We start from the raw sequence: 23,965 nt of genomic DNA on the forward strand, positions 1-23,965 counted from the left end.
CCTATAAGTAATTTTGCAACCATCTGTATTTGCCAAAAGTCGAGAAGTATATTTCAAGAGTTGATATATATGGTTGAGTGTGTCTTCGGACTAGGATTGCAAGGAAGTTGATGCAGGTTTGATTTGTGCTTTCACATTATATCTATGCTACTAGTAGGACTTGGTATTTGGTTATCATTTTGATGGATGTTGGCATTTCTGGCAGACATATTATTGTTTTAGGAAGGGCAATCTATCCTCACTAATCCCCAATTGTATCAATTCGTGTAGCAAAACGTTCGGTCGCTCAAACGCCTCATCAAAATCGTCTTTGTATATGCCGGTACCATAATCCACATAATTAGGAAGGGTGTCCCACTTGAAGGGGGTTTCTCCACCATTGTACAGGAATGTTTTTATCTCATTATCAATCCAAAAACTGATCTTCCCAGGGACACCGTGCCGTGTCGATGGATGCAAATAGAAAGTTTTGGTCTGGAAGCAACATCTCGCTGGTCCCATTTCATTTTGTCACGTATCTCACTGAGCAGTGAGCGATAATCTCCTTGGTCTTTCAAGAATTGCAAGAAATTTAACGAAATGGTTTGAAGATTTGCAGATAAAATGATAAGCGCTTCCATGATGTCGTATTGAGCCACAATCAATGTCGATAAATGGAAATGTCTCAGCTTATGCCAGCTAGTGATGGGCAAAATGCTTTGCAGTGGAATAAAATTATCCATGGTGTACTCTTCCCCGGCATTATTGTCTTCTGTTGTGGAAAAACCGAAATATTCCAGTTCAGTGGCACTACTTAGCATCCGATAGAGGTAACCGCTCCGGAAAGCTGCCCATCTTCGGTATTCTTCCCCTCCTATGAGCAAAGGGAGTTCAAGGCGCCGGATTCCAGGGTTGGTAAGAACTTTCGCCAAATTGGCGTACTCATCGCAAGGAGATCCGAAATCATCACTAGGCGAGTTGAACATTGTGCAGTTCAGCCCCATACCAGTAAGTCGATTGGTATCGATCACTAGTTCAAGAAGACTAGGCGACTCCTCTTGAGCTAATACTCGCGTGACCATGCGGAATCCGTGCCATTGCTCCTTTTCAGCTTCATTCATTTCCTCCCACGGCTCTGCGGGAATGCAGGAAAGCTCCCCTCTCCCCCCTGGCCACCCTCGTGGAATGGGATAGTTGAAACCGTAAGGAAATGCCCGGATCCTAGGTGTTTCATATAGCGGCTCATAAAGATGGCCATGTGTGGCTGTTGTGATAGTCACCCGAGTGAGAGAAGGAAACTGCTTCAAACCGTAGATGAAGGCTTCCTCGTCCCTTTTCAATTTCATCGTGTCAGACTGTTGCATGTGTATATTCTGATAATATTGCCAGCATATGCGAAGAGGCGGCTGCGCATTGGCTTGATGTGCGCGCAGAATATGATCTGGACGGTCTAAATCGAAGCTCTTTCGGTATTTCATATTTTTGAGATTCTCCTTGCAAACTTTGACAAACCAATGAGGACAACCCTCTTCGTTATCAACCAATCCGACTTCAGGGTCATCCATCTGCATACTTTCTTCTATCTCGTAGATATCTGGTTCCGGGAAGGGTGGAAAGTGTGCATCATCGTATAAAATCTCAGTTATTTGGTTGCGAAACTGGTCGTGATCTGCGACCGCCCGGAAGACCCTGATGTTTATAGGGTTGGCTGATAGAAAGACACGAGTTAACCGTAACTGAGCAGTTTCTTTGATCTTAGTGCAGGTCGAGCGAAGAGATTTAATGCTAGAGTTGGGAAGATAAGAGCATATTATTGAAATGAGCTCCACGGGAAGGCAAACGAGGCCACCTTCGGCCGGTGGTGCCATCTTTCCAAATGCGAGAAATTCGATTTGGTGAAGTGATTATACCTTCAAGTTGGTTATTCGTCGTTCTTTTTTAAGCATTCTGGGGTCGGGGAAAATAGGGCAGCGAAATTTTTCAGGCAATGCGCCAAGGATGCAGGGGGACGATTCCTTTGAGCTAACTATACGCTAACGTCGGCCACGGGCAATGCAAGCGAGTTGGACAACTCAAATCATCATAATCATAGTAGACGCCATATTTTACTGGTATATCTCGATATTTTAACAACCACTGGAGCATGTGAAAGGATTTCATTACCGGCGTTTTTCAAGTTTTTTATCCCAAAAACAGTCATTTATCAAACACTGACCACGGTACTATCTATATCCCTGCCAGTGGCGAATATTCCGAGTCCTTGAGCAATACAAAATCAATATCAAATTCATCAAAGAAACCACCCACTGGCACATCTACTACTGACTAGCACATAATAAAAATAACCTACTACGTACTACCTATTACTACTCCCCCCTCCCTCCTCCCCCCAACAGGATCAAACGCCGAAACCTCAATCTCAACCCTCATCCTCGGATCCCCGAGCCGACAAACCTGCAAAACAGTCCAAGTGGGATAATTATCCGGCATCCACTCTTTAAATTTGCGATCCATGATCTCGATCGCTTCGTCGTCGAGCGATATATGGAATGAATTCACTCGATAAACCTGGGACCATCCTGCGCCGTCGGCATATCTTAAGGCCGTATCGATGTTTTTGAAGGCTTGATTTATCTGGGCTGCGTCGGTGAGGTCGGGTCGTTCGTTGCCTTTTGAGTCGTGGAAGCCACCTATGGGATGTTAGTGAGATAGGCCGGGCTAGATACGACTAGTATGCTTTATCGAGACGCAATGTTGACTCACCTTGGCCTGCACAGTGGATGAAATCGCCTGTTCGGACGGCGGAGGAAAAGCGGTGGCTTTTTTGGTGGGCTTCGCCGAAGCCTGGGTAGGCGTATTGTTTCATGGACATATTGGTGGTAGTTTTTGGATTAAATAATGGGACTGGCCTTTCTCAAATCCTACTATGCAAAGAGCCCCGGAGAGAGGGACATCTGCAAGAGTATCTTCTTCTTATACTCTTCGTGAAATATAGCAACTTCGTTAGTTACAATGATTCTAATATGATCATTGTGAAGTGGAGAAAGGATTCGAGGTTGTACCTACACCAGCGGGATTTCTCGTCAGCTCTTTCATTGGTTGCAGTAGTACTAGTAGTACTACACAAGAAACCTTAAAAGTAACCAACGTAGCGTAGTGGGTAGACGGAAGTGGCTATATACAAAACCCACTATGTACAGCAGGGCATATCTAAATATCTAAAGTATATACACAGCATAGCACAGCACATCAGACTACAACTTCGCAGTAGGAGCAAAGTTCGACCCCTGCCCCCGCCCAATAGCCTTAACAATCTTATCAACACTATTCAAAATCCACTCATTCCCCTCATCACTCGCCAACCACCGCGCCCCCTGCTCACTCTCAACATCACTCGCCCAAGACCCATCCTCCAGCGCCTTCCGCAGACCAAAAACGTGCGAAAGAACCTGCGGCGCAACACCCGACTGCGCGCGTAAACACGCAATGGCAACGATAGAAGTGAGCACACGACCGGCACTGCTGCTGGCGCTGGTACTGGCGGCACGCTCCGCGGGGTCCGAGAGTAAAGCGCCGTAGTGGCTGTTCAGAATGATGACTGGCAAATCGGGGTGTGAGTCCGCGAGGCGGTTGTAGAGCTTTTTCTCGAAGGGGCGGTAGATTGAGTCCCAGAGGGCGTGGCCGCGGTCTTTGATTGCGGAGATGTTTTCTGGTGTGGGTGTGCGGGTGGGGGTTTTGGAGAGGTTGGCGGCGATTGGGTCGGGGAGGCTTGTTTTGAAGGCGTTTAGGCTGTTAATTGTTCGGGGGATGCCGTTGAAACTTATGCATTTGAGACCGACTTCGCGCATTAGTTCGGCGATTTCGAGGTCTGTGGGTGTGGAGGTGGAGGTGGAGGTGGATGCGAGAGTGAAGAGGGCGGCGAGGGATTCGGGGGGAGTTCATGGTCATTGTTGCTGCTGTCTGATGTAGTGTTAGCATTGGACTAGGAATTTATGCAATTGGCTCAGCTAAGGGTGTACTCACTGACAGGGCCAGCCATGAGGGTTGCGACACATTGTTGGCTTTGGCGGATTGCTGAATGTCCTGGTAGATGGCGGTGATATTCTTGGGCGCGGGGACAGTGTGAGGGCGTGCAGCCGGGCTATTGATGAGAGCCTTGAGACCGGCAGATAGTTTCGACATGGTGGAGGTGTGGTAGTGGTGGAGGTGTCTTGGGTGAGGTTGGAAGAGGTTGAAGAGGGAAGAAGCGGAAGAGGAGGAGCCTCGGCTGTAGAAGTGAACTCCGACCGCGGGTAATGGTGTGACCAATATTACCCGAAGATACTAAAAATACACACCAACCCCACTGGTAATACTCGTAATGCAGTTCACCCGAGTCAAGCTTAAACCAAGAAAAAAAAATCTGGGGAAAAAAGTGCGGGGATCTAGGCTTGGCTCAACAAATCAAAGAAGTTGGGGCTGAACTTTGCCTAGTTAATTCGCTAAATCCGGCTCTAGAATTGAATCCCGAGTTGTATTAATCTCCCGGGTCTTTTATCTCGCCTCCGTCTCACTTTGTGCTTCTTCTCTTCCCCTCCTACCACCTGCATTCTGTACTCTGCATCTCCCACCATTATCCCAGACGAGATCAGATCAGATTGAACCACACCACACGACAGAATGGAGCCAAAACCAGTGAGCTCAGTGCTGGAAGATGCTAAGGAAACCCCGTTGAATCGGTTTGGAGACGATGCCCACCAGTCCAAATTGACCCGGTCGATTCTGGTGAAGCTGGATACGCGGTATGTCAGCTTAGCCCCAGCTCTAATCACAGCCCCCTATTCTTTGCGACTGCGATCGTACTAATCAGGAGCTGCGCGTCAATTAGGATTCTCCCAATGTTAGCCCTACTCTTTCTATGTTCATTTCTAGATCGAACGAATGTCGGAAATGCGAAGATTTATGGTCTGGAGAAGGATATCAATATTACCGATAACCAGTATGATATTGGGTTGACTGTGTTTTATCTCACTTATGTGTGCAGGTAAGTTATCCTCCCGCGTATCTTTCTCGCCCTCATCCCTCCCCCCAAGCTGGGCATCGCGGAGCGCATTACTGACTTGGACTCCCTGGGGAACACTAGTGAACTGCCGAGTAATCTCGTTCTAAAGAAAGCCTCACCGAAAATCTGGCTACCGTTTTTGACTGCACTATGGGGTATCATCACCATGTGTCTGGGCTTTGTACAGAATTTCGGCCAATTCACCGCAGTTCGGGCCTTGCTTGGCATTGCGGAGGGTGGTTTGCTTCCAGGAATGGTATGCCTTGCTTTAACCTTGAAGGGTTACACCATTCGGGATCAAGTCTGACATTGTCACTCATAGGTCCTTTATCTGTCAAGCTTCTACAGGCGTGGGGATTTGGCTTTGCGCATTGGTCTTTTCTATACGGCGGCTTCATTGTCGGGAGCCTTTGGAGGTATGCTTCGTGCACTGTACATTGACCTGGTGGAACTATTATACTAATATTGAACTACTGTTAGGTCTCCTTGCTCGTGGGTTATCCGAAATTGGTCCTCGGGGCGGGCTCGAGGGTTGGCGATGGATTATGATTATTGAGGGACTTCTGGTAAGTACCCGACAGCGTCAGATTCTCCGATAAAAATGTCCGGCTAATAATTTTGCAAGACTTTCGCCTGTGGTGTACTGAGCTCCTTCGTTCTCCCCAATAGCATCGAGACAGCCTCCTTCTTGACTGAAGAGGAGAAGGAGTTTGGACGAGACCGCTTGCTCTTGGATAGTCCCCCGAAGGCAGATGGGTAAGTTGAGTGGATTGGCTGGGGTTCATCCAGTTCCCAGTCGCCTTGAAAGCCTAAGCTAGATTGGACTACTGCTAACACAACACCCGCAGAACACTCTCCGGCGAGAATGATAGGTTTAGATGGTCCGAAGTGCGCCGCGGTGTCTTGGAGCCGCAGCTGTGGCTCTCGGCATCGGCATATTTCGCGATTTTGTCTGGGCTGTACTCCTTTGGCCTGTTTGTACGACATCCATCCACTCTTTCCTTTCCCATTGAACTCAAGGTTGTCAAGAATGGCTAGAATGCTGACTTATAACTTCCTTAGTTGCCAACCATCATCCAAAGTATGAACTTTGCCAAAAACGCCAACGAAGTGCAGTTGTGGTCTGTGATTCCCTACGCAGTGGCCGCCGTTCTGACAGGTAAGCCCCATATCTCCCCCTCTAACTATAGGTTTTCTTATCTGCATATACTCACCTTTCCCTTTTTACTTGTTTTCAGTCTTTGTCGCGTTCCTCTCCGACCGTCTCAAACTGCGTGGCGTAGTCATGCTTTTCTCCCTCCCAATCGCTATAATCGGATACGCCGTGATCGCCAATACCAGCAACCCAAAGGTCCAGTATGGAATGACTTTTATGATGGCGACAGGCATGTACGCAAGTGTGCCGTGCATTTTGGTCTGGATGTCGAACAATTCAGCCGGTCACTATAAGCGGGCTACGACGTCGGCGTTGCAGTTGGCTATTGCAAATTGTGGTGGATTTGTTGCTAGTAAGTTTACCCCCAGCCAGTTAACTTCCGTGGTTACTGCAGGGATTTCATTTTCTAACGTGTTCAATTTAGCGTTTAATTATCCCGCTAAAGACAAGCCGCTGTATCACCGTGGTCATACAATTATTCTTGGCTTGTTGGTCTTTGCATGGTTTATGTAAGTTGCTTTGCTCCGAGTCCCGGTACCCAAATTGAAAAGCAATGGCCGATGACCTCGGAATTGATATGGATATTTGAATACTGACTGGTCTTCGTTCTTTAGGATTCTTTTCAATGTGCTCTACTGCGCCAAGGTGAATCGCGATAAGCGAAATGGGAAGTATGATCAGTATGCTGGATATGCTGATGATCGGAACCCGGAGTTCAAGCTTGTTCTATAGATGAGTACATCAGTAACTACATGCACGATGTTAACGATCTGCGATTGGTTAAATATGGAGGAAATGTGGAATTGGAATATGTTATATAATAATTCATGAATATTATAACGATCCGGCGAATTTATCGTGCATAACTCAACTTGAGGGGCACAGGTCAGAGTCAGCCCTTCCCAGGCTGACTCCTATGGATAGTATCTGGCGATTAAGAGTAACTATTACCAACTTGAATTTAGTGTGACCCCCAAGCCGTTTCGTATTCTGTAACGACTAGCTAATAAATGCTTTTAAGCTGAGTGACTTTTTCAAACAAAATCCAGCGTCATTCTAGCCCACCTGGTAAGCTTAGATTTCTTGTTATAAAAGCAATAGCGACCCGAAAGTGGAGAATAAAAATAAAATGCATTAAGCCCAACGATCACAGCCCAATCCCGCACCATCTCAACCTTCATTAGCCGCACAGAACTGTCCTTGGGTAGAACCAAGTCCTGTAGTAAGACACACCCATTTGTAACCAGTGCTGTCCGTCAACACTGCAGCACCGATCAAATTACTACACCCGGGATTCTTCGTAACTTTCGATTTGATATCACTGATCACATTAGTGATATGGGTATTTGGGGAGCTCTGAGCCCGACACCACCAATCTTCTTGATTTTTCACCTGCTTCAGTGTGCCATAGTCCGATTTCTGCAAGCCCCCAAGAAGCTCCCTAACACCTCCCGGCTTTCCAGTCCTCGCCTCACAAACATGCATATGGATCTGCTCCTGCTTTCGCGCCTTCACAGAGTTGATCACCAAAACCTGCTCGGGGCTCGCAATGCTCTGACCCCATTCCCAAGGCTCCTCCGACGAGAGTTCCAAAATCCCTGCCATCCGTCTCTTGCTAGTAATTTTTCCATCGGGTAACCGGATCCATGAATGAGTGGCCGGACTATCAGGACAGCCATCTTTCAGGCAATTGCACACTTTGTCAAACCAGAGGAAACAGGAATCGCAGCCGGCATTGGCTTCGGTGCAGCCTTCAGTTTCGTGACCAGTCATGAGCTCGCTTGCGGATAGAAGATCCCGGCCGTTGCATGTTCCCAGATCGCTTTGGGAGCATTTTGTGAGATCTCCTAACTCGCATTTGCATGTGCCGCCGACATTGTCGTTGTCGATCCAGTCTGAGTGGCAGCGGCTATTGGTCGGGGGAGGACCCTGTGCAAAGGAAAGTCTGAGCAGTAGAGCAATGGTAAAGTAGAGTCTTATGTAGAATGTCATTTTGAAATTCACTCTTAGAATCGCGTTGGTTTTGGGACGTTCTGAGGATCAAGTGTGATTTTGACAGCGCTCGCCCGTGCCACTTCTCAGCATAAATAAATATTCTCTGCCTTCAGACTACAGCCCTCTGTTATCCAGTCAAGTCCGTCATCGTCGCTTGGAAAGACCATATTGAAGTTATGCTGAGCTGGAACGATCATTGACTATTAGTGTTCACATTTCCCGGTGTCCCGCGGGGTTCCCGCAGCCTCCGAGGGCCTCTAGAACCCCAAAGCCCATGGTTGAACGGCTAATCCGGTGCCAAACCAAACAAAGTCATTTGCCTCAGTTCGTCCCAGTTCCAGCCCAGTGGTGACTTCTTATTTGAAGACTCGGAAGAGAATGGTTCGTGCGACGAGTGAGGCGCTCGAAGAAACGCTTAAGTAATTTGCGGACGAGGCGTTCATTCCTCACTGAGCGTTTTAACTCTACGCCAAATCTATTACCATATTGATTTTGGACAGTTTATGCTATTATTGACCTGAAATGAGGAGTAGGGGGATAGCTTTGACCTCGAGGTGTATTGAGCTTACATTCTTGAAATATTTTCCGTGATTCCACGAATCAGTGGTAGAAAATATTTCGGAAATGTTACCCAACGACCCCTTACTTCGGCTCAAACATTTACGAGGCCGGTGCAAACCCAGACAAGGATATTGCTATCCTTAAAACTATATGGCACATTATGGAATTAAGGGATACCAGGTTAGTTTCTCTCGAAATTTGACGGCTTCCGCCAATTGAATTTCTCTCACGTCTTAGCTCTGCACATGTGGCGCTACAACATTCATCTGGCTTACATTTCATAGTAAAAAGAAGGCAACTTCAGCAAATCACAATACTTGAAATTCGTCGTAGGGATATTAATATAGTATGTCGAGAATTCTAACCCTCGATAAAGAACATGCCTATTCAAAAGTTCCGTCTGCTATAGACTGCATTTCCAGCGCATATAAATGCTGGAACTAGACGCCCGTCAGGGACGATGTGTCTGCTAGGTATAGAATATCAGTTTCTCAGCGTTGAGCAATCCTCTCCGTCAAGATGCTTTTCGAGGGTCTCGTTAGTTCTCTACTGCTTATTGCAACCGTGGCTCCTGCCCACGCGTTCCAAGCTGGATCCACGGGAAATGTCAAGGTACTTCACACACAAATACATTCATACAAATCTCAGCCTGAATATACATCTAACTAGTCATTCCTCTTTTCTTTCCCTACAGGAGTCATCTTATCCCGCTAGGTGCTACCCAGACCCGTGTGCGAACATCACTTTCACCGATCCCGCGTATGTTTGTGGAGACACCATGCTAGGCCCGGTCCAGCTTCCGCGACAATTCCCACTGTCAACCGAACTGGCCACCTACTATCGATTCGGCGATCTATGCCCGTACGAGTTCCTCGCGAAATGGACCTGGCCCAATGGATCCTACCACTACCCAGACCAGGATGGGTTCGTCCTCAAAGCCAATGGAAAACCTATCAAGGCCAATGTGACTCTGCCCGTTGGCCGAAAGATTGATCGCTTTGGACCTCCGAGCGGTAATTTCTTCAGTCCATTGGGTGCCCCATATATCGAGAGAGCTCTTCCACCTCGCAATCTGAATAACAGTGATGGCAACTTCCCTTACAGTTATCATGTTTATCAGATCATCAAGAAGCTGGATGTCACGCTGGGACCTGTCGCTCCGTGGTTCGAGCAGCCGGGAATGGGAACGCAGTTCGAAACTGATTTGAGTGTGACAGATCTCATAGGGCAGAAGTTCATTAAAGAGCTCTCCAGATCGGAGTATGATGATAGTTCGGACTTTGCGGATAATTATACTCCTGGGCCGAACGCTTGAATTAGGTTTAATTCGGAAACCTTGGAAGCCTTAGCGATGATAAACGAAAAGCGCACAGATATGGCGATGATTCGAGAATAGCGATTGACCTTGAATTTTTATTTTAGTCGGAATTAATAATATTATTATATCTTGAATCTCTTACTACCTGTGGCATTTATCAGGCCCTGGTCAATTGGCTATATATGTAAGAGTGGCTGTTTTTCAATCTTTTAGTCTTCCTAAAGAGATCACCACCATATTTCATGACAAATATTTCTTTCCGAGTGTGATATTTGAAACCTCACTATGTATAATATCTCCACTGTTTGCACAAAGGGTCAAAGCTCACTTCTTAATCACCATTGGATTTGCTACAATCACGTCAGCTCTAGTGCTTATGTTTACCTCGCTACTAGTACTTTTGCCGCACCCTAGGTGGGGTAGACTAGTATAACTAGGTACCTGCACAAGGGTCTGTTAAGTAACTTGAATAGAAAGCCTTCGTCCTCAAAGGTGCATATCCATGAACCTTCGAGTTAGTCATTAAAGTCAGCAAAAATCTGAGATAATTAAAACGACAGGCCTCTCAGATGTCAGTGGTAAGTTACTTTTAAGCAAGTGATCGAGGACACTAGCGTCCATGATATAGAGAATCTAATAAGCAAAGAAAATTAGACTTAAAAAAAGATATGTGATATTCATTTCATTTCATCAGCAATTCACTAACTCGGTAAAATGAGCTCCCCTCCCTACTCACCACCAACCATCCCTCCCCCAATCAACCCTAGTCGCCGCACGAAGATCATCAACATTAAGCACATCAACCCCCCTCACGAACAAGAACCCGCCAAACATAATTCCTCAAGCCCACCGGCCACCCAGGCGTCCCCCAGTACCTAACTTTCAAACCTCGTTCATGCGCACCCCGGATCTGGTCTCTCAATTTCGCCAACTGGGCCTGCGAAAGTCGAGCTAGTGGCAGTGACCCGATTGAGCGGTGGAAATCGACGGAGGCGTAGTAGCTGTTTTGCCAGGAGTAGGGGGTTCGGATTGAGGATGTGGGTGTAGTGTCCAGGCTGTCTAGCGGGGCGTCGTAGAATATGTCTTTGTGTGGATTGGAGAGGATGCGGTGATATGGGGCTGAACCTGTTGCTACGATCGTGATGGGGCGGGTGATTATCTCGGTTTCGGAGCTTGAATTGGTGATCGCGTGGCTGAGATAACCGCCTTCTCGGAGTGGGCTGAGGGCATCCATGAGGTGTTCCCACTGGTGTTCGCCGCTTTTGAAGTCGATGAGGAGAATGAGGGTTTGGCTTGGGTTTGTGGGGAATATGCCGATTATTTTTTTGGGAGGGTGGGCGAGGGTGTGAATGTGGGCGTCGGCGTAGGTTGAGGTTAGATCTGAGGGTTGGTCTGATGCTGATGGCGATTGTGATTCTGGAGTCGAATCTGATGATGGTGCAATTGCTAATGTTGAGGCGGAGACTGGGGCCGATCCATTTAGGGGTGTATTATGCTGTTGTAGCATCTCCAGCAGCGGATTTAGATAGAGGCTGTCTAGTGTTTGTCCGCGGAGGATTGTGTGTTGGGTATGGCCGACACGAAGTATGTCATTTTCTAGCCATATGTCGGCTTCCACGCTCGTGCAGCCGGCTGAGAGGGCGGAATATAGAGGTACTCGTCTCCAGTAGTCGTTGTGCGAGTGGCAGGGTACTGGTCTGACGCCGTGGGTGAAGTAATTTGTGAAGAGGGATGGTCTGTGTCTGGGGTTGCTGAAAGTGTCTTCGTGGGTTGAGATGAAGAAGGCGATATTGTCATATGCTAAGGTGAAAAGAGTGGTGAGGCCGCTGTTTAGATATTAGTACTTATTTCATTGCATTGCATTGCATGCGTATGGGGTATAGTGCTGATGAGAATAGAGATATAGGGATGTGGGTGGCGATAGAGGCTCGACTCATTGAGAATAGACGTACAGAACCATCACAGCGGCCCAGAATACTCTCAGGCTTAATCTCCAGAGTGTCTTCATTTGAAGCCACGACCTCATATCACAGCTGGTCATCTTGGATCTGAGCTTTTGCCGAGAAGACCAAGACCTGCATGATCGAGGATTCCGGACACGGATCGGATCCTCCAGATCCATCGATTCCATCGAATCCATCGATAACAGGGCTTCATCTTCCGGAATTGAATGTAGCGACATCGGTGGGGGTGAGCGCATGCTCTGGGAAAAAAGAATGTGGTGGTGATGCTGATGTTGCTTATGGTGATATGATGACGGTGGAAATTTCCCCGCAAGGTTGCACTGTCAGAGACCAGGGTCGAGGGTCGTGACATGCCAAGGAAGGACATGAAGCTTGATTGCCATAGCCTTTGCCGATCCAGCGTTACCTTCGCGTTATTCGTTTGCCTGGAGGGGGGGGGGTTGTTTGTAGCGTCGTTGTGACTGGTTGTTAATGCGGGTGCCTAATGGAATCCGCCAGGGGGCCAAATAGGGCTCAGAACTACAATCAGAAAGTCGGAAATGCAATATACTGCCATGGGGAGAAAGCACTATTTCTTGGGGGCCATTTGAGCTTTTATGCGTCATTTTCGGGCTGGTCGCCAATTTTGTACTGCTTTAAGGCTTTGGTGAACTAGTTATCGCAGGGTCCACCACTAGCGCGAGGCTGAGGTGAGATGGGCTTACTACTTTAGGGATAAGCATAATTTGTAATTGAGGAATAAGATTTCGTGAGCTTATGGAACACAAACCCCCTTTAAGAACAGTAAACAAATAAGCAGAAGAAGAAGAAGGACTGTAAAAGAAGATAGCTGTGAGCGCAGAGGTGCGTTGACGCTTCAAAGTCCGCATTATTTGCTTCTTGCCCCGCCTTTTTTGGGGGGCAAGAAGGATTCAAGAAAAAGAAAAGAAACCAAAAAAGAAAAGAGAGAAATTCGGTTGCCTTCTTTATACTTAAAATAGTTCAATCGGGCCCCATCTCGAATCTGCGTTCTCGAAAATGCTAACTACTAGATACAAGGTGATGCGATTCTTTTTCTTGCGATCTTGAGAATTCCCGTCAATTCTTTTCCCCAGTCGAACCAAACCTTAAATTTCCAGAGCCGCGGCTCTAGTGTATTGTCTATATTATCTTTTTGGTTCAGCAAAGACATGAAATGCGCCGTACTAGAAAGTTGAATGATAGCTGTGTCTACGTACGCAGGAAATGAAATGACGTATTAGAGAAAGAAGTAACCACATTTTCCCTCCCAATCAACTCTATCCAATGCAAGTTGCCATGGTATTTCAAAACATTCAGATTCTCTCATCTTAACAATTCCTCCTGTCATTCATCTGCCGCGTACCCACGCTTTACATGATTGGACCACCGACTCCACGAACCCACTCAGACCAGAAACCAGCAAAGCCGATCTTTGCGGGGTTGTTTCATCTTCACGTCATCAACGTGTCCGGGTAATCGATGCGAGCATGGCGACAGCACGTTCCGGCGGGGCCCTCGGGGCCAATTACAACGAGAAATTGATCTGGATCAAGCACGACGAACTGAGACGCGTCAACGCCAAGTGGATCCGCGGCTTCATCGACATGCATCAGATCGACAGCCACCACCCAGACCAAGACCCTAACATCAAGGCTCTGTTCCGAGCGATAGATGCCGGGTTCAATGTCATTCTTAGTCTCAAATGGGATTGCACGAAACTTAATTTTCCGGCATCAGGCAGCTCGGAATTAGATGCTGAATTGAGTATCTTGGATCGTTTGCTTCCTCTCGTCCTGGGCAAAGTCGATATCCTAGTCATCGGCAACGAACCATTTATTGAGGCGAAATCGGACCAAAGAAATGACCATTTGAATGAATTTTATGAAACAATGGCCTGGGCTGTCATTGAATTCCGCCAAAAACACAACTACGCAATGACGACGCGCTTGTACATGGGAGCTCTGAACAGACTCGACCTCCCCTTCAAACGCACACCAGCAATAGAACGATTCCTGCATTTTATTGCTGTCACTCCAGAACTCGAAGGTGTTGATCTACACCCACATATGATGACGTTTGACGGCCACCGAAGCATGCTGGAATATTGTCTAGCCCGCATTCGCCCGGAGCAAACATTCCTCGCAACAGAGTTCACAATGGTCTGGCACTGGAAGGAGCACATGAACAACATGGTGTCATCTAAATTTTGCACTAAGTACGGATTTTCACCCTCAACGAAGAATCACGAGATTATCAGTGCGGCAATGCAAAGCCCATGGCCCCTCGAGCAGTGGAAGGAGTACTTATCCAACGAGCCTTGGTATATGCAGTATCGGAATTTTATTACTGATGCTATGAGACTATACCGCTCGACTGGTCGGCTTGCGGTGGCCACTTATTCTTTTTGTCCTATGCGGATGCGCAAACTTCCGCTAAAAGATGATGATACGCCGTGGATGTTGAATGGCGTGTATGCACCGTCGACTGTTCGTCTTAGAGACGATGGGTCACGATGGGAGAATTTTCCTTGGGCGGAGGAATTTCGCCGGGCACAGGTTGAAGAGTAGGCCTGGTATATCATTTCGCCTCCTCGAGAGGAGGGAGAAGTCATTCTACTCCTTGGAAATTATTCGGGAAGCGCACAAACTGGGGAAAGGAAAAGGAAATAGAATAAAATAGAATGTATTGGATATCTGAAAGATTGTAAATTTGAAGTTCTTTTCTTCACCTCCACCTCGACAAAGAACCATCTACTCCGACTTTGGCGGCCACTTCACCCGACGCTCAGCACGCACATACAAATTATTAGGCCGAATCAACTGGAACATAGGATCATACTCAATAGTTCCAAACTGCTCCTGGGTAAACTTATACCTATAAAGCAACTTTGGCAAAAACACCTTCACTTCCTGCAGCGCAAAGTTAAAACCAATGCACATGCGCGGGCCCGCAGCAAAGGGAATATAAGCCGCCTTGTGGCGATTCTTCACTGCCTCCGTATCCCAGCGATCGGGATCAAAGCGGGCGGGATTGTCCCAGACAGCTGGGTTATTATGGACGTGGTGTAGAGCTGGGATGACGATTGACTCTGCGGGAAGCTTGTAGCCACCTGGGAGGATCATGTCGACCTTTGCGGTGCGGCCGGGCTGGTAGGAGGGGTTGTGACGACGTTGGGTCTCTTTGATGAAGTGGTCCATGAAGGTGAGTTTGTCGGTGATATCAGCTGTTATTTGAGTGTCGGCGTCGATGTCATTGTCGATTAGTTCTTGTAAGAGGCGCTCTTGCATTCCTTCGTAGTTTACTACGGAGTAGATGAGCCAGGAGAGGAGGGAGGAGGTTGTTGTGAAGCCCGCGCCTGTGGCTACGACGAGGGCGGACATTAAGCTTGCTTTTGGGAGCTTTTCGCCCTTGTTGTCCGTAGCGCGAATGGCGTAGTCTAGAGAAAACAAGTTAGCGTTGGAGTTAAAAGGAAACGCGTAGAAAGCCAACTTGGTATACTTACCAACCATGTTGGTTGCTTTCAAGGCAGCATCTTGAAGGGGCAGATCCTCAACACCACCACGCGAGGCATTTTGAATCGACTCATCGACCATCTCGATAATGCGCCATCTAGCATCGCGCAGCTTCTTGGGGTCACCGAATGGCATCTTCGCGTACCAATTACCCCACGCAGCAACTTTCTTGTTCAAAGTTAATGACTCCGCAATGCGGTAGACCAGTTCGTGAGGCGGGGCATTGGGAGAGGTGAAGTGTTTGAAATCAATTCCCAAAACAAGTTTTCCCACAGCCTGCGATCCCAGCTTCAGCATATACTGATACACATTCCAAGCCTCGCCCTGCTCATCCAGCTCGTCAAAAACGCCAAACGCATCCTCAACAGTCTCCTGCATGGTCGGTGCGTAGTGACGGACAGCCTTGGGCCCCAGCGCCGGGGGAGGAACTTGTGCGCGGCGCGCCATTCTGGCGTATCAGTGTCACCGAGGAAGACGCCGGCTTCTTGGTTCTTGATTGGGTAGAGGGGGTGAGATTCGTTGATTTTCTTGGTAAAGAAGTCTGATTCGGAGAAGGCGATGGCGGACAATTGGGGGTCATTGGTGTGGTATATCGTGCGACCCATGTTGGTTGTTTGGAAGATTGGACCATACTGGTCGAAAAGGCGCTGGTGGTTTCCCAGATGGTCGGGGTAGATTTCGAAGAAGTTGCCCACAAAGGGTAGACCCTTTGGTCCTGGGATCTCGCGGACTGGCGCGCCATCGATGCTGATGGCGATGGGCTCCTCGGTGGCTAGGACCTCAGTCACAGTTGTGAGTGTTGAGTCTTGAGCTTGGAATCCAATGCCTTTATAATGGAGTGAGTGGGTATTCTGGATATTTTTGGGGGAAACACAAAATACATACCATTTGGCTCGACAATCGCAAATTGACCTGCAATCAAGTGTTGCAGCCCTTGAAAATCTAATGTCGATTCCAGCTCGACATACTGAGACGAAGAGCTAGGCTCGCCTAGCAGGTGGAATGACTTTCCAGGCATGTTGTTCTGTCAAATTGAAGTAGAAATTACTAGCCAGAATACCAACTAAATGCATCCACGGACACACCCGATTTATATCGAAATTGCATCGCCCACCAGTCTCGGGTCAAATATGTTGACTCCGATGACTCCACCAGCCTACGTCTTATTGCGAAGAAATTTCTCGCGCATAATTTGCGACATTTTCATAACTGTAGCTCGAGCCTTAGAGTTTGGATTGGAAATCCTGTTAGCCTGGTTGCCTGCCTCGGCAGTTTCAGTCTATTCGACTGACTCCACTATCAAATGTAGTGACGATCGGCGCTGTCACTAACGAGAATAGGAAGCTAAGCCTGCCCACGCAGGGTTTTTCTTGTAACCAAAAACGTCCAAAAAACTTCTAATTGATCGCCATATTCAGTTTAGGGCTCGTCTCTATCAATATACTGAAATATATGCCCTTTAAACAAGTGTCTCATCAATCGAGTAGCTTCTCCTATTGAAATATCAAAGCTCTTGAATAGGGAAATGGCCATCCGCGGCTCGCCCCACTCTGTCCAAGGTTAACTTGGTATCAGACCACTGGAGCGAAGCAAATATCTTCACGCTTTCCCCCAACAGGAATGGATGGGGCTGTTCTTCGGGTTCGCGGTGAAATCGGCATCGGTACGCCGTGCCGTTTGCGGGCGCTGTCCGAGCCGCGTAGTCTAGAATTTTGAGGCCTTTTTAATCCCGAGGTTCAAATGACGAGCGGAAAAACGGCTAGGAAGATTTATGCAAAGATAATTACGATAACTCCTTTCGGCGAGTTTCGGTTGGCCCAGGATTTGATTATACATAGGTCTGTCGAGTTGCCATTCCACTTTAATACTTCGACCCGTACTGTGCTTTCTCTCGATTACTGCCTTAAGTTTTCCTTCTTCTGCAAAACAGGATGGCTGCTTCAGATATTAAGGAGCCTAAGGCTCAATGGCAGACCGAAGTTGAGTTGCCAGAGTACACATTGAAGGATATTGCGGCGCATAATACTAAGAAAGATACATGGATCGTGATCCACGGACAAGGTTTGACTGAATTTATCCATCTTGACCGGAGCTCTACTGACTATCTCCAGTCTTCGATATCACGGAGTACTGTCAAGATCATCCTGGTGGTGCAGAGGTACTTGTTGAAGTCGGTGGTAAAGATGCCACTGCCGAGTATGAAGATGTTGGTCACTCTGAAGATGCGCGTGAAATCATGCAACCCTACCTGATCGGTACCCTGAAGGATGCCCAGCAATTCGTGCGGCCAAAGGCAGTTCGCGTGATCTCCCAAAAGGCCGCGGAAGAGAAGAAGTCGTCGTCGCTTTCATTACGGACTATCGCAGTTGCAGGTGGAGCTTTGGCACTCATTCCAGCGCTCTTCGTCTGCAACCAGGGAGCTATGCACCTCCCTCATTTCTCCCACCTACTTCCCAGCCAAGTAAAGGGTCTTCGTCTGCCTCGAGGCGGCTTCGTGAATGGCTTCCTCGCTGCGAGTGTGATCTGTGGCTCTATCGGCGTTATGGTTGCTAAGCAAGCCAGCCGATTCACCAAGATCGAGTCTGGATTTATGCGATACCCGCCACGCATCAAGGCGAAAAAGGTGATTCGCGTTGATCCGCACTTGACACGCGGATTCCTCGAGCCGCAACAATACCAGCGTCTACCTCTTGTGCAGAAGGATCAACTCTCACCCAACGTTTACCGCTTTGTCTTCGCTCTGCCCAATGCAAAGGGCGTCTTGGGTTTGCCTATTGGCCAGCACGTCGCGATCAGAGCCGAAGTAGATGGCAAGACCGTGACTCGCTCCTACACTCCTACCTCCAACAATCTCGACCGCGGCCGTATCGAGCTAGTCGTCAAATGCTATCCCGACGGTCTTCTGAGCGGCAAATATCTCGCAGGCCTCTCGATCGGCGATGAGGTTGAGTTCCGCGGCCCCAAGGGCGCAATGAAGTATACCAAAGACCTCTGCAATAAGATCGGCATGGTGGCTGGTGGAACTGGTATCACACCCATGTTCCAATTGATTCGGGCGATTTGCGAGAATGACACCGACACGACGGAGGTCAGTTTGATTTACGCGAACCGCTCCGAGGCTGATATCCTTCTTCGCGAGGAATTGGAGACTTTCGCGCGCCGCTATCCTAAGAACTTCAAGCTGTGGTACATGCTTGATGCGCCACCCGAGGACTGGGCGTACGGTAGTGGATATGTGGATCAGACTGTTCTGGCAGAGCGATTGCCTGCGGCTTCGCCTGATACCAAGATCATGCTATGTGGACCCCCGGGTATGGTGAGTGCGACTAAGAAAAATTTAGCTGCGTTGGGTTTCCAGAAGCCGGGCACGGTGACGAAGTTGAGCGATGAGGTTTTTTGTTTCTAGAGTGATGCTGGCTGGATTAGGGAGGAGCCGAGGTTATTTTTTTCTTGGGCTAGTGGGTTTCTTCTTGAATTGCATTGAATGGTGTTCCTGGTTTTATTCTATTTTAGTGGAGCTCTTTAGCTCGATAAACAAATCAGAGTTTTTGCATATCAACAGTTTTGGGATCCCCGTTCCCCTGAAAACCCGATTCGGCCCGACCTCAACAAAACTTGAGACGAGCCGAAGAAGAAAAAGAAGCGAATAAATGGAATGAATCCCGAGTCTTAGGAAATTTGTTGGTTGGGACCCCACTTGACTAATAGCTTTATGCAAATGATGCCCCTTAGTGGGGTTAAATAGATGGACCGAGGTAAAAATCCAATTATCTCTACAGTGTATTCCTCCACCGGTCTAAAAGGATCCGTTTGCATTATGCACGCTCATCGTGTATTATTTACTGACCACCCGCTTAGGAAAAGGCAGGGTTTCTGGGCCAGCTAGATAAGCAAAGGTCAAAAGAAATGAGAAGAAAAAAAAACGAGTATGGCCGAATCGAGAACATCTCCGGAACTCTATCAGTTTAGGAGCTAGGCAAAGATGGCGCAAGGGAACTACAAACACTTCATGGATTGTACAGTGGTATCCTGGATATGGTCTCGATATTATCAACAAGGCGATACTATGCTCAGTAAGCCAAGATGTTGGTATATGAATGATAAAGGGGTTGCTACTTGAAACAGCTGAGCCCTTTTGTGAGATCGAGATGCCTTTAATAGTATGATTTATCTAGATTATGTGAACGTCGTCGGACATTGGAACATCCACTGACACCTGGGCACTCGACAAGCCCATGGACTTGAATGTCTTCAAACTTCAAGTTCAAGTTCAAGTTCAAGTTCAAGTTGGTAGGTAGTCTCTATTATTTGATACAATATATATATATATGCCCAGGTGCCATCTATACCGATCTCATGGTGAAAAGTTTCACACAAACTCAACGTCCCAAGTCTGCACATCCTCAGGAATCGCAGTCGATTCATCACCTTCGCAAATAATCTCAGCATTTCGGATCTCCGGTGGCAGTAGAAAACCACCCTTGATACTCCCCCAAGCAACATCGCCACGCGCCGACACCTTGTCCGATGGCTCAAAATTCTGGGGACAGATGGGCGTTTCGAAATGCTTCACCAGTACTGCATGACAAATTGGATCGGTCGGTTGTCCCAGGCACAAGACCGATCCCGACAAGCCTTCCATCTCGGTTCCATCGTGCATTGCGCGCCAAAGCAGGGCAGCGGACTGCGTGCGAGACTTGCGATTCCATAGATACTCGACGCCCTCGACGACGACTTTCTGCATTGTACCAAATAGGTCTCGTCGAATCTCTGCCTCTTCTTCTTGGTCTTCCTTTTCCCGACCATCTGATTCACTGAGAAGTGTATTGAGTGCCATGGCGAAAGCAGAGTGACCGTCCAGCGCATGACAATATTCGCCCCAGCCGACTATCCTGGGGGCCCGTGGGGGATTCAAGACTCGAGGCAATTGATCTCCAGTCACAATGGAAGTATCATGATCAATGGTTTGGGGGAAAGTCGAGGAGGGAACTACGTGGTGGTCGAAGGTGGTTGAGATATTTCCAACTTTCTACTTGCCGAGTCAACCTTGCTTGATGAACAAACACCCACACCACAACAACAGATCGCAATAGCTTACCTCCTTTGGTTCTTCCACAAACCACACATTTTTTCCCAGTGGAGATGTCACTCTCGATCCCCCCCTTGAAGTATTCTTTGAATTTCATCGCAGTGGATTTCGACAAAGCCGCCTTGGTTTTGGCCCAACAACTGGCTTCTTTACGTGGAATATTATCCTGCGGCGTCTCGATGTCAACAAAGGCATGAGTTGGAACGGTGATACCTTCAGAGTCATCGAGAAACTTCAGCTTGAGGCCCAAAGGCGTGGCTGAGCCATTCTTTGCATCTGCGACGGCATTCCCACTCTCAGCGACCGTCTCGGTGGGATAATGAACAGCGACATCGTATCCCAAGCGCAGCAGACCAAACGAATGGACACATCCTTCCAGCCAAGATGCTTCGATGTCTTTCTGATTACGAAACAGCACGATGAGAAACCCCGAAATGAGCACGCGTGCGCCAATCGCCGCAGGAAAGAACCTACGCAGCAACTCTAGCTCCGACGCTGGCAAAAACCGTCGCGGATTGATGCTCCGGTGCAGAGGATCTTTACGAGTCCCTTGATACGTGTGCGACAGCTCGGGTAGCAGAAACTCGGGTTGGATGTGGATCGCGCGACCGGCCGCGTGAGTATCATATATGGGGACGCTAGGTTCAATGCTCACTACCCAGATCTGGTTGCCACCAGTCTCGGTGGCCTGGTATACAAAGGGGCATGCCACGAGCGAGCGATGATGTGTGCGCAGCAGTCGTTCATTATCGGGGTGAACGTGAGTCTCGCGAAGAGCTCTAGCTGAGGCGAGTTCTTGTGGACCCCACTTGTCTGAGTGTGTTCCTAGAGAATTTTGGGACGAGCTGTCAATACGCTACGATTCTCTTGTCTTTTCAATCTCCCCTTACTCCCCTGTAGCTGTCACTGGTCAGAGCAAGGCAGGGGAGGGAATGCTGACTTGTTACCAGGTTCAAATCTCGAGGCGGGGGAAGACCAGGCTTGAAGCTATCCACACAGTCGGCGGGGATCGGCGGATAATGGTATGGATTGGTCATAATCAAGATGATCTTGAGATTCTTTGCGATCCCTACAGGATTGGGTTGCGCAGGGCATGGCCCTGAGGAGGCTGGGGACTGGGACCCCCCCTGAGGGCCCTATTGTGGGCCATCAAGATGATGTCAATCCCCAGCAACCACAGACCCGCTATGACAGCCACCAGATTGATGAGTCCGTGCCAATCAAGATGGCTGCAAATGCTGAATTACTCACACCAGAGCTTCCTGGAGATTCATTCGTCGACAAGTGACAGCATTCCCCTTTGCTTCCCGCTATGTCGCTCTGCGTAACAACAACAAAAAGCTAACCAGCATGACGCAGGGAGCAAGACGAGCGGTCAAGCGACGTGGAGCCGAAGCAGACAAACTCTGCATCACACGCTGACAATTGGGATGAACCCCATTGCCTCCCGGTGGTTGCACTACGGGCTGTAGTGCGCTGGGTCTCCGCCAGATTTGCTCCAGAAAGCCTGATGAATTGCCAATCCCAGTTCGATCAGCGACCGCCAATCTGCGCTATTACATCGCGATCGTGCCGATCTTGTCAGCTAGTCCCGAACTGGTCGTGAACGATGGAGTCTGGACATGCGCCATTCCCCGCTGGTGTCCAATGACGGCCAGAAATGAGATCTGTCGATCGGAGGCCCAGCTGAAGATTGGTGTGAAAGCTGAGGACTCTGTTTGGCTTTAGGACTGGTTCCCCCGCCCCTCCCGTGCAGAGCTGTCTGTTTTGTCACTTTCTCTTCGCATTCCTGTTGTGTTTTTCTGTATACTATCGTGATATTCCACTACCCATCATGTCGAACGAGATCCCTGGACCCCCCGGTGTACCGCTGCTAGGTAACATCTTTGATGTCAACCCCAACGAGACCTGGAACTCGCTGATCAAGCTATCCAAGCAATATGGTAAGTGACTGACAGAGCAAGGGAGCTTACCCCGAAGCAACCGAGGCTACCCATGGTGGTCCAAAGCTAACCAACCGATCCATAGGCCCTATCTTCAAGATCAATGCCCTCGGCCACCAGATCGTTTTCGTCGGTAGCGTCGCTCTTCTCGAGGAAATCTGCGACCAGAAGCGCTTCCGCAAGTGCGTGACCGGTCCTGTCGTTGCTATCCGAGATGCGGTGCACGACAGTCTATTTACTGCCTACGATAGCGAGTCGAGCTGGGGAATTGCCCACCGCATCATGGCGCCTTATGTCACCCAACAAGCGACCGAAGAGGTTTACAAGGATATGATGGAGGTTGTTCCGGACCTGACCAAGAAGTGGTCCTCCACCCAGAAGCAAAAGGTTCTGGCGTCTCGGGATCTGGATGCGATCCTGGTGGCATCTTGCAACAAGTGCTTCTTCAACCAGCGCTACTATGCTTTGGATAAGGACTCAAAGAAGACACTCGGCATGGTCGATGCCTTCGAGGGTGCTACCATGGAGGCGATGAAGCGGCCCACTCGCCCCAAGCTCCTGAACCTGTTGTACCAGAGCAAGTTCTCCGGCCAGATCAAGCATATGCGCTCATACTGCGCGGAGATCATGAAGAGTCGCAAGGAGAACCCTGAGCAGGTCCGCAAGGATCTCTTGGATGCCATGCTCAACAACACCGACCCCGAGTCCGGCGAGAAGCTCAAGGACTCCCAGGTGATCGACGAGATCATCTCCATGTACATCGGTGCCGCAACCGCCGCCAACCTCCTCTCCTACGCCCTGTACTACCTAATCAAGAACCCCGAGGCCAACAAGAAGGCCTGCGAGGAGATCGACAGCATTGTCGGTGACAGCAGCGAAATTCAACTTGACCAATTGAAGCAGCTCCACTACGTCGAGGCCTGTCTGCGCGAATCTATCCGTCTATCCGCCACCGCTCCGGGTTTCAACATCGAGCCCATTCCCTCAGAAAGCAAGGCCCCCATCATGCTCGCTGGCGGTGAGTATCAAATCCCGCACAACCAGCCCATGATTGCGATTCTGAACGCTGTCAACCGCGACCCGGCTGTCTTTGGCGAGGATGCGGAGGAATTCAGACCCGAGCGTGTTCTCGGCGAGAAGTGGGATAACCTCCCCGCGGCTGCAAAGAAGGGCTTTGGTAACGGCAAGCGTGAATGTTACGGCAAGACCTGGGCCTGGCAGTGGTCTTTCTTCACTCTGGCTAGTATTATCAAGGAGTGCTCGTTTGAATTTGCTGATAAGAACTACAAGTTGACTTCAAATGGCGCTTTCAGTGTCAAGCCCCTGGAGTTTAACCTGCTTATGAGCCCCCGCAAGAAGTAGGGCGGCGATGGATGATGGATGATGGATGATTATACCAAATTATTT

General features: G+C 48.7%; 13 protein-coding genes across 13 annotated transcripts; 6 read left to right on the top strand and 7 right to left on the bottom strand.

The window, feature by feature from the left end:
- Positions 1 to 395: 395 nt before the first annotated feature.
- N7509_007904 (F-box protein) lies at positions 396 to 1,847 on the bottom strand (the record flags this gene model as incomplete). Its single annotated transcript, XM_056632541.1, has 1 exon — positions 396 to 1,847. The coding sequence occupies one exon, from the start codon at positions 1,845 to 1,847 to the stop codon at positions 396 to 398; it is 1,452 nt and encodes a 483-aa protein (XP_056488092.1).
- A 481-nt stretch (positions 1,848 to 2,328) lies between these two features.
- On the bottom strand, positions 2,329 to 2,851 carry N7509_007905 (uncharacterized protein; the record flags this gene model as incomplete). The annotated part of the gene is made up of 2 exons (XM_056632542.1): positions 2,329 to 2,669; positions 2,743 to 2,851. The coding sequence occupies 2 exons, from the start codon at positions 2,849 to 2,851 to the stop codon at positions 2,329 to 2,331; spliced, it is 450 nt and encodes a 149-aa protein (XP_056488093.1).
- A 382-nt stretch (positions 2,852 to 3,233) lies between these two features.
- Positions 3,234 to 4,161, bottom strand: N7509_007906 (uncharacterized protein; the record flags this gene model as incomplete). The annotated part of the gene is made up of 3 exons (XM_056632543.1): positions 3,234 to 3,817; positions 3,882 to 3,939; positions 4,003 to 4,161. The coding sequence occupies 3 exons, from the start codon at positions 4,159 to 4,161 to the stop codon at positions 3,234 to 3,236; spliced, it is 801 nt and encodes a 266-aa protein (XP_056488094.1).
- Positions 4,162 to 4,638: 477 nt separating this feature from the next.
- On the top strand, positions 4,639 to 6,908 carry N7509_007907 (uncharacterized protein; the record flags this gene model as incomplete). Its single annotated transcript, XM_056632544.1, has 11 exons — positions 4,639 to 4,760; positions 4,847 to 5,002; positions 5,102 to 5,276; positions 5,343 to 5,436; positions 5,501 to 5,586; positions 5,646 to 5,776; positions 5,869 to 5,998; positions 6,083 to 6,179; positions 6,259 to 6,528; positions 6,601 to 6,685; positions 6,791 to 6,908. 11 exons carry the CDS (start codon positions 4,639 to 4,641, stop codon positions 6,906 to 6,908), a joined length of 1,464 nt encoding a protein of 487 aa, XP_056488095.1.
- A 438-nt stretch (positions 6,909 to 7,346) lies between these two features.
- Positions 7,347 to 8,168, bottom strand: N7509_007908 (uncharacterized protein; the record flags this gene model as incomplete). The annotated part of the gene is made up of 1 exon (XM_056632545.1): positions 7,347 to 8,168. One exon carries the CDS (start codon positions 8,166 to 8,168, stop codon positions 7,347 to 7,349), a length of 822 nt encoding a protein of 273 aa, XP_056488096.1.
- A 1,083-nt stretch (positions 8,169 to 9,251) lies between these two features.
- Positions 9,252 to 10,047, top strand: N7509_007909 (TNT domain-containing protein; the record flags this gene model as incomplete). The annotated part of the gene is made up of 2 exons (XM_056632546.1): positions 9,252 to 9,344; positions 9,427 to 10,047. The coding sequence occupies 2 exons, from the start codon at positions 9,252 to 9,254 to the stop codon at positions 10,045 to 10,047; spliced, it is 714 nt and encodes a 237-aa protein (XP_056488097.1).
- Positions 10,048 to 10,849: 802 nt separating this feature from the next.
- On the bottom strand, positions 10,850 to 12,091 carry N7509_007910 (uncharacterized protein; the record flags this gene model as incomplete). Its single annotated transcript, XM_056632547.1, has 2 exons — positions 10,850 to 11,876; positions 12,003 to 12,091. 2 exons carry the CDS (start codon positions 12,089 to 12,091, stop codon positions 10,850 to 10,852), a joined length of 1,116 nt encoding a protein of 371 aa, XP_056488098.1.
- A 1,410-nt stretch (positions 12,092 to 13,501) lies between these two features.
- Positions 13,502 to 14,581, top strand: N7509_007911 (uncharacterized protein; the record flags this gene model as incomplete). The annotated part of the gene is made up of 1 exon (XM_056632548.1): positions 13,502 to 14,581. The coding sequence occupies one exon, from the start codon at positions 13,502 to 13,504 to the stop codon at positions 14,579 to 14,581; it is 1,080 nt and encodes a 359-aa protein (XP_056488099.1).
- Positions 14,582 to 14,764: 183 nt separating this feature from the next.
- N7509_007912 (cytochrome P450) lies at positions 14,765 to 16,544 on the bottom strand (the record flags this gene model as incomplete). Its single annotated transcript, XM_056632549.1, has 4 exons — positions 14,765 to 15,450; positions 15,517 to 15,898; positions 15,922 to 16,352; positions 16,412 to 16,544. The coding sequence occupies 4 exons, from the start codon at positions 16,542 to 16,544 to the stop codon at positions 14,765 to 14,767; spliced, it is 1,632 nt and encodes a 543-aa protein (XP_056488100.1).
- A 913-nt stretch (positions 16,545 to 17,457) lies between these two features.
- Positions 17,458 to 18,932, top strand: N7509_007913 (putative cytochrome b5 reductase; the record flags this gene model as incomplete). Its single annotated transcript, XM_056632550.1, has 2 exons — positions 17,458 to 17,587; positions 17,638 to 18,932. The coding sequence occupies 2 exons, from the start codon at positions 17,458 to 17,460 to the stop codon at positions 18,930 to 18,932; spliced, it is 1,425 nt and encodes a 474-aa protein (XP_056488101.1).
- Positions 18,933 to 19,895: 963 nt separating this feature from the next.
- N7509_007914 (uncharacterized protein) lies at positions 19,896 to 21,652 on the bottom strand (the record flags this gene model as incomplete). Its single annotated transcript, XM_056632551.1, has 4 exons — positions 19,896 to 20,555; positions 20,647 to 21,440; positions 21,506 to 21,509; positions 21,563 to 21,652. 4 exons carry the CDS (start codon positions 21,650 to 21,652, stop codon positions 19,896 to 19,898), a joined length of 1,548 nt encoding a protein of 515 aa, XP_056488102.1.
- A 56-nt stretch (positions 21,653 to 21,708) lies between these two features.
- On the top strand, positions 21,709 to 22,037 carry N7509_007915 (uncharacterized protein; the record flags this gene model as incomplete). Its single annotated transcript, XM_056632552.1, has 2 exons — positions 21,709 to 21,899; positions 21,965 to 22,037. 2 exons carry the CDS (start codon positions 21,709 to 21,711, stop codon positions 22,035 to 22,037), a joined length of 264 nt encoding a protein of 87 aa, XP_056488103.1.
- Positions 22,038 to 22,449: 412 nt separating this feature from the next.
- N7509_007916 (putative cytochrome P450) lies at positions 22,450 to 23,920 on the top strand (the record flags this gene model as incomplete). Its single annotated transcript, XM_056632553.1, has 2 exons — positions 22,450 to 22,558; positions 22,644 to 23,920. 2 exons carry the CDS (start codon positions 22,450 to 22,452, stop codon positions 23,918 to 23,920), a joined length of 1,386 nt encoding a protein of 461 aa, XP_056488104.1.
- Positions 23,921 to 23,965: the final 45 nt, after the last annotated feature.

Source organism: Penicillium cosmopolitanum, assembly GCF_028827165.1.
Source record: "Penicillium cosmopolitanum strain IBT 29677 chromosome Unknown utg000008l:1.0-4398992.0:1.0-4402845.0, whole genome shotgun sequence".
In the NCBI taxonomy this organism is placed as follows: Eukaryota; Fungi; Ascomycota; class Eurotiomycetes; order Eurotiales; family Aspergillaceae; genus Penicillium; species Penicillium cosmopolitanum.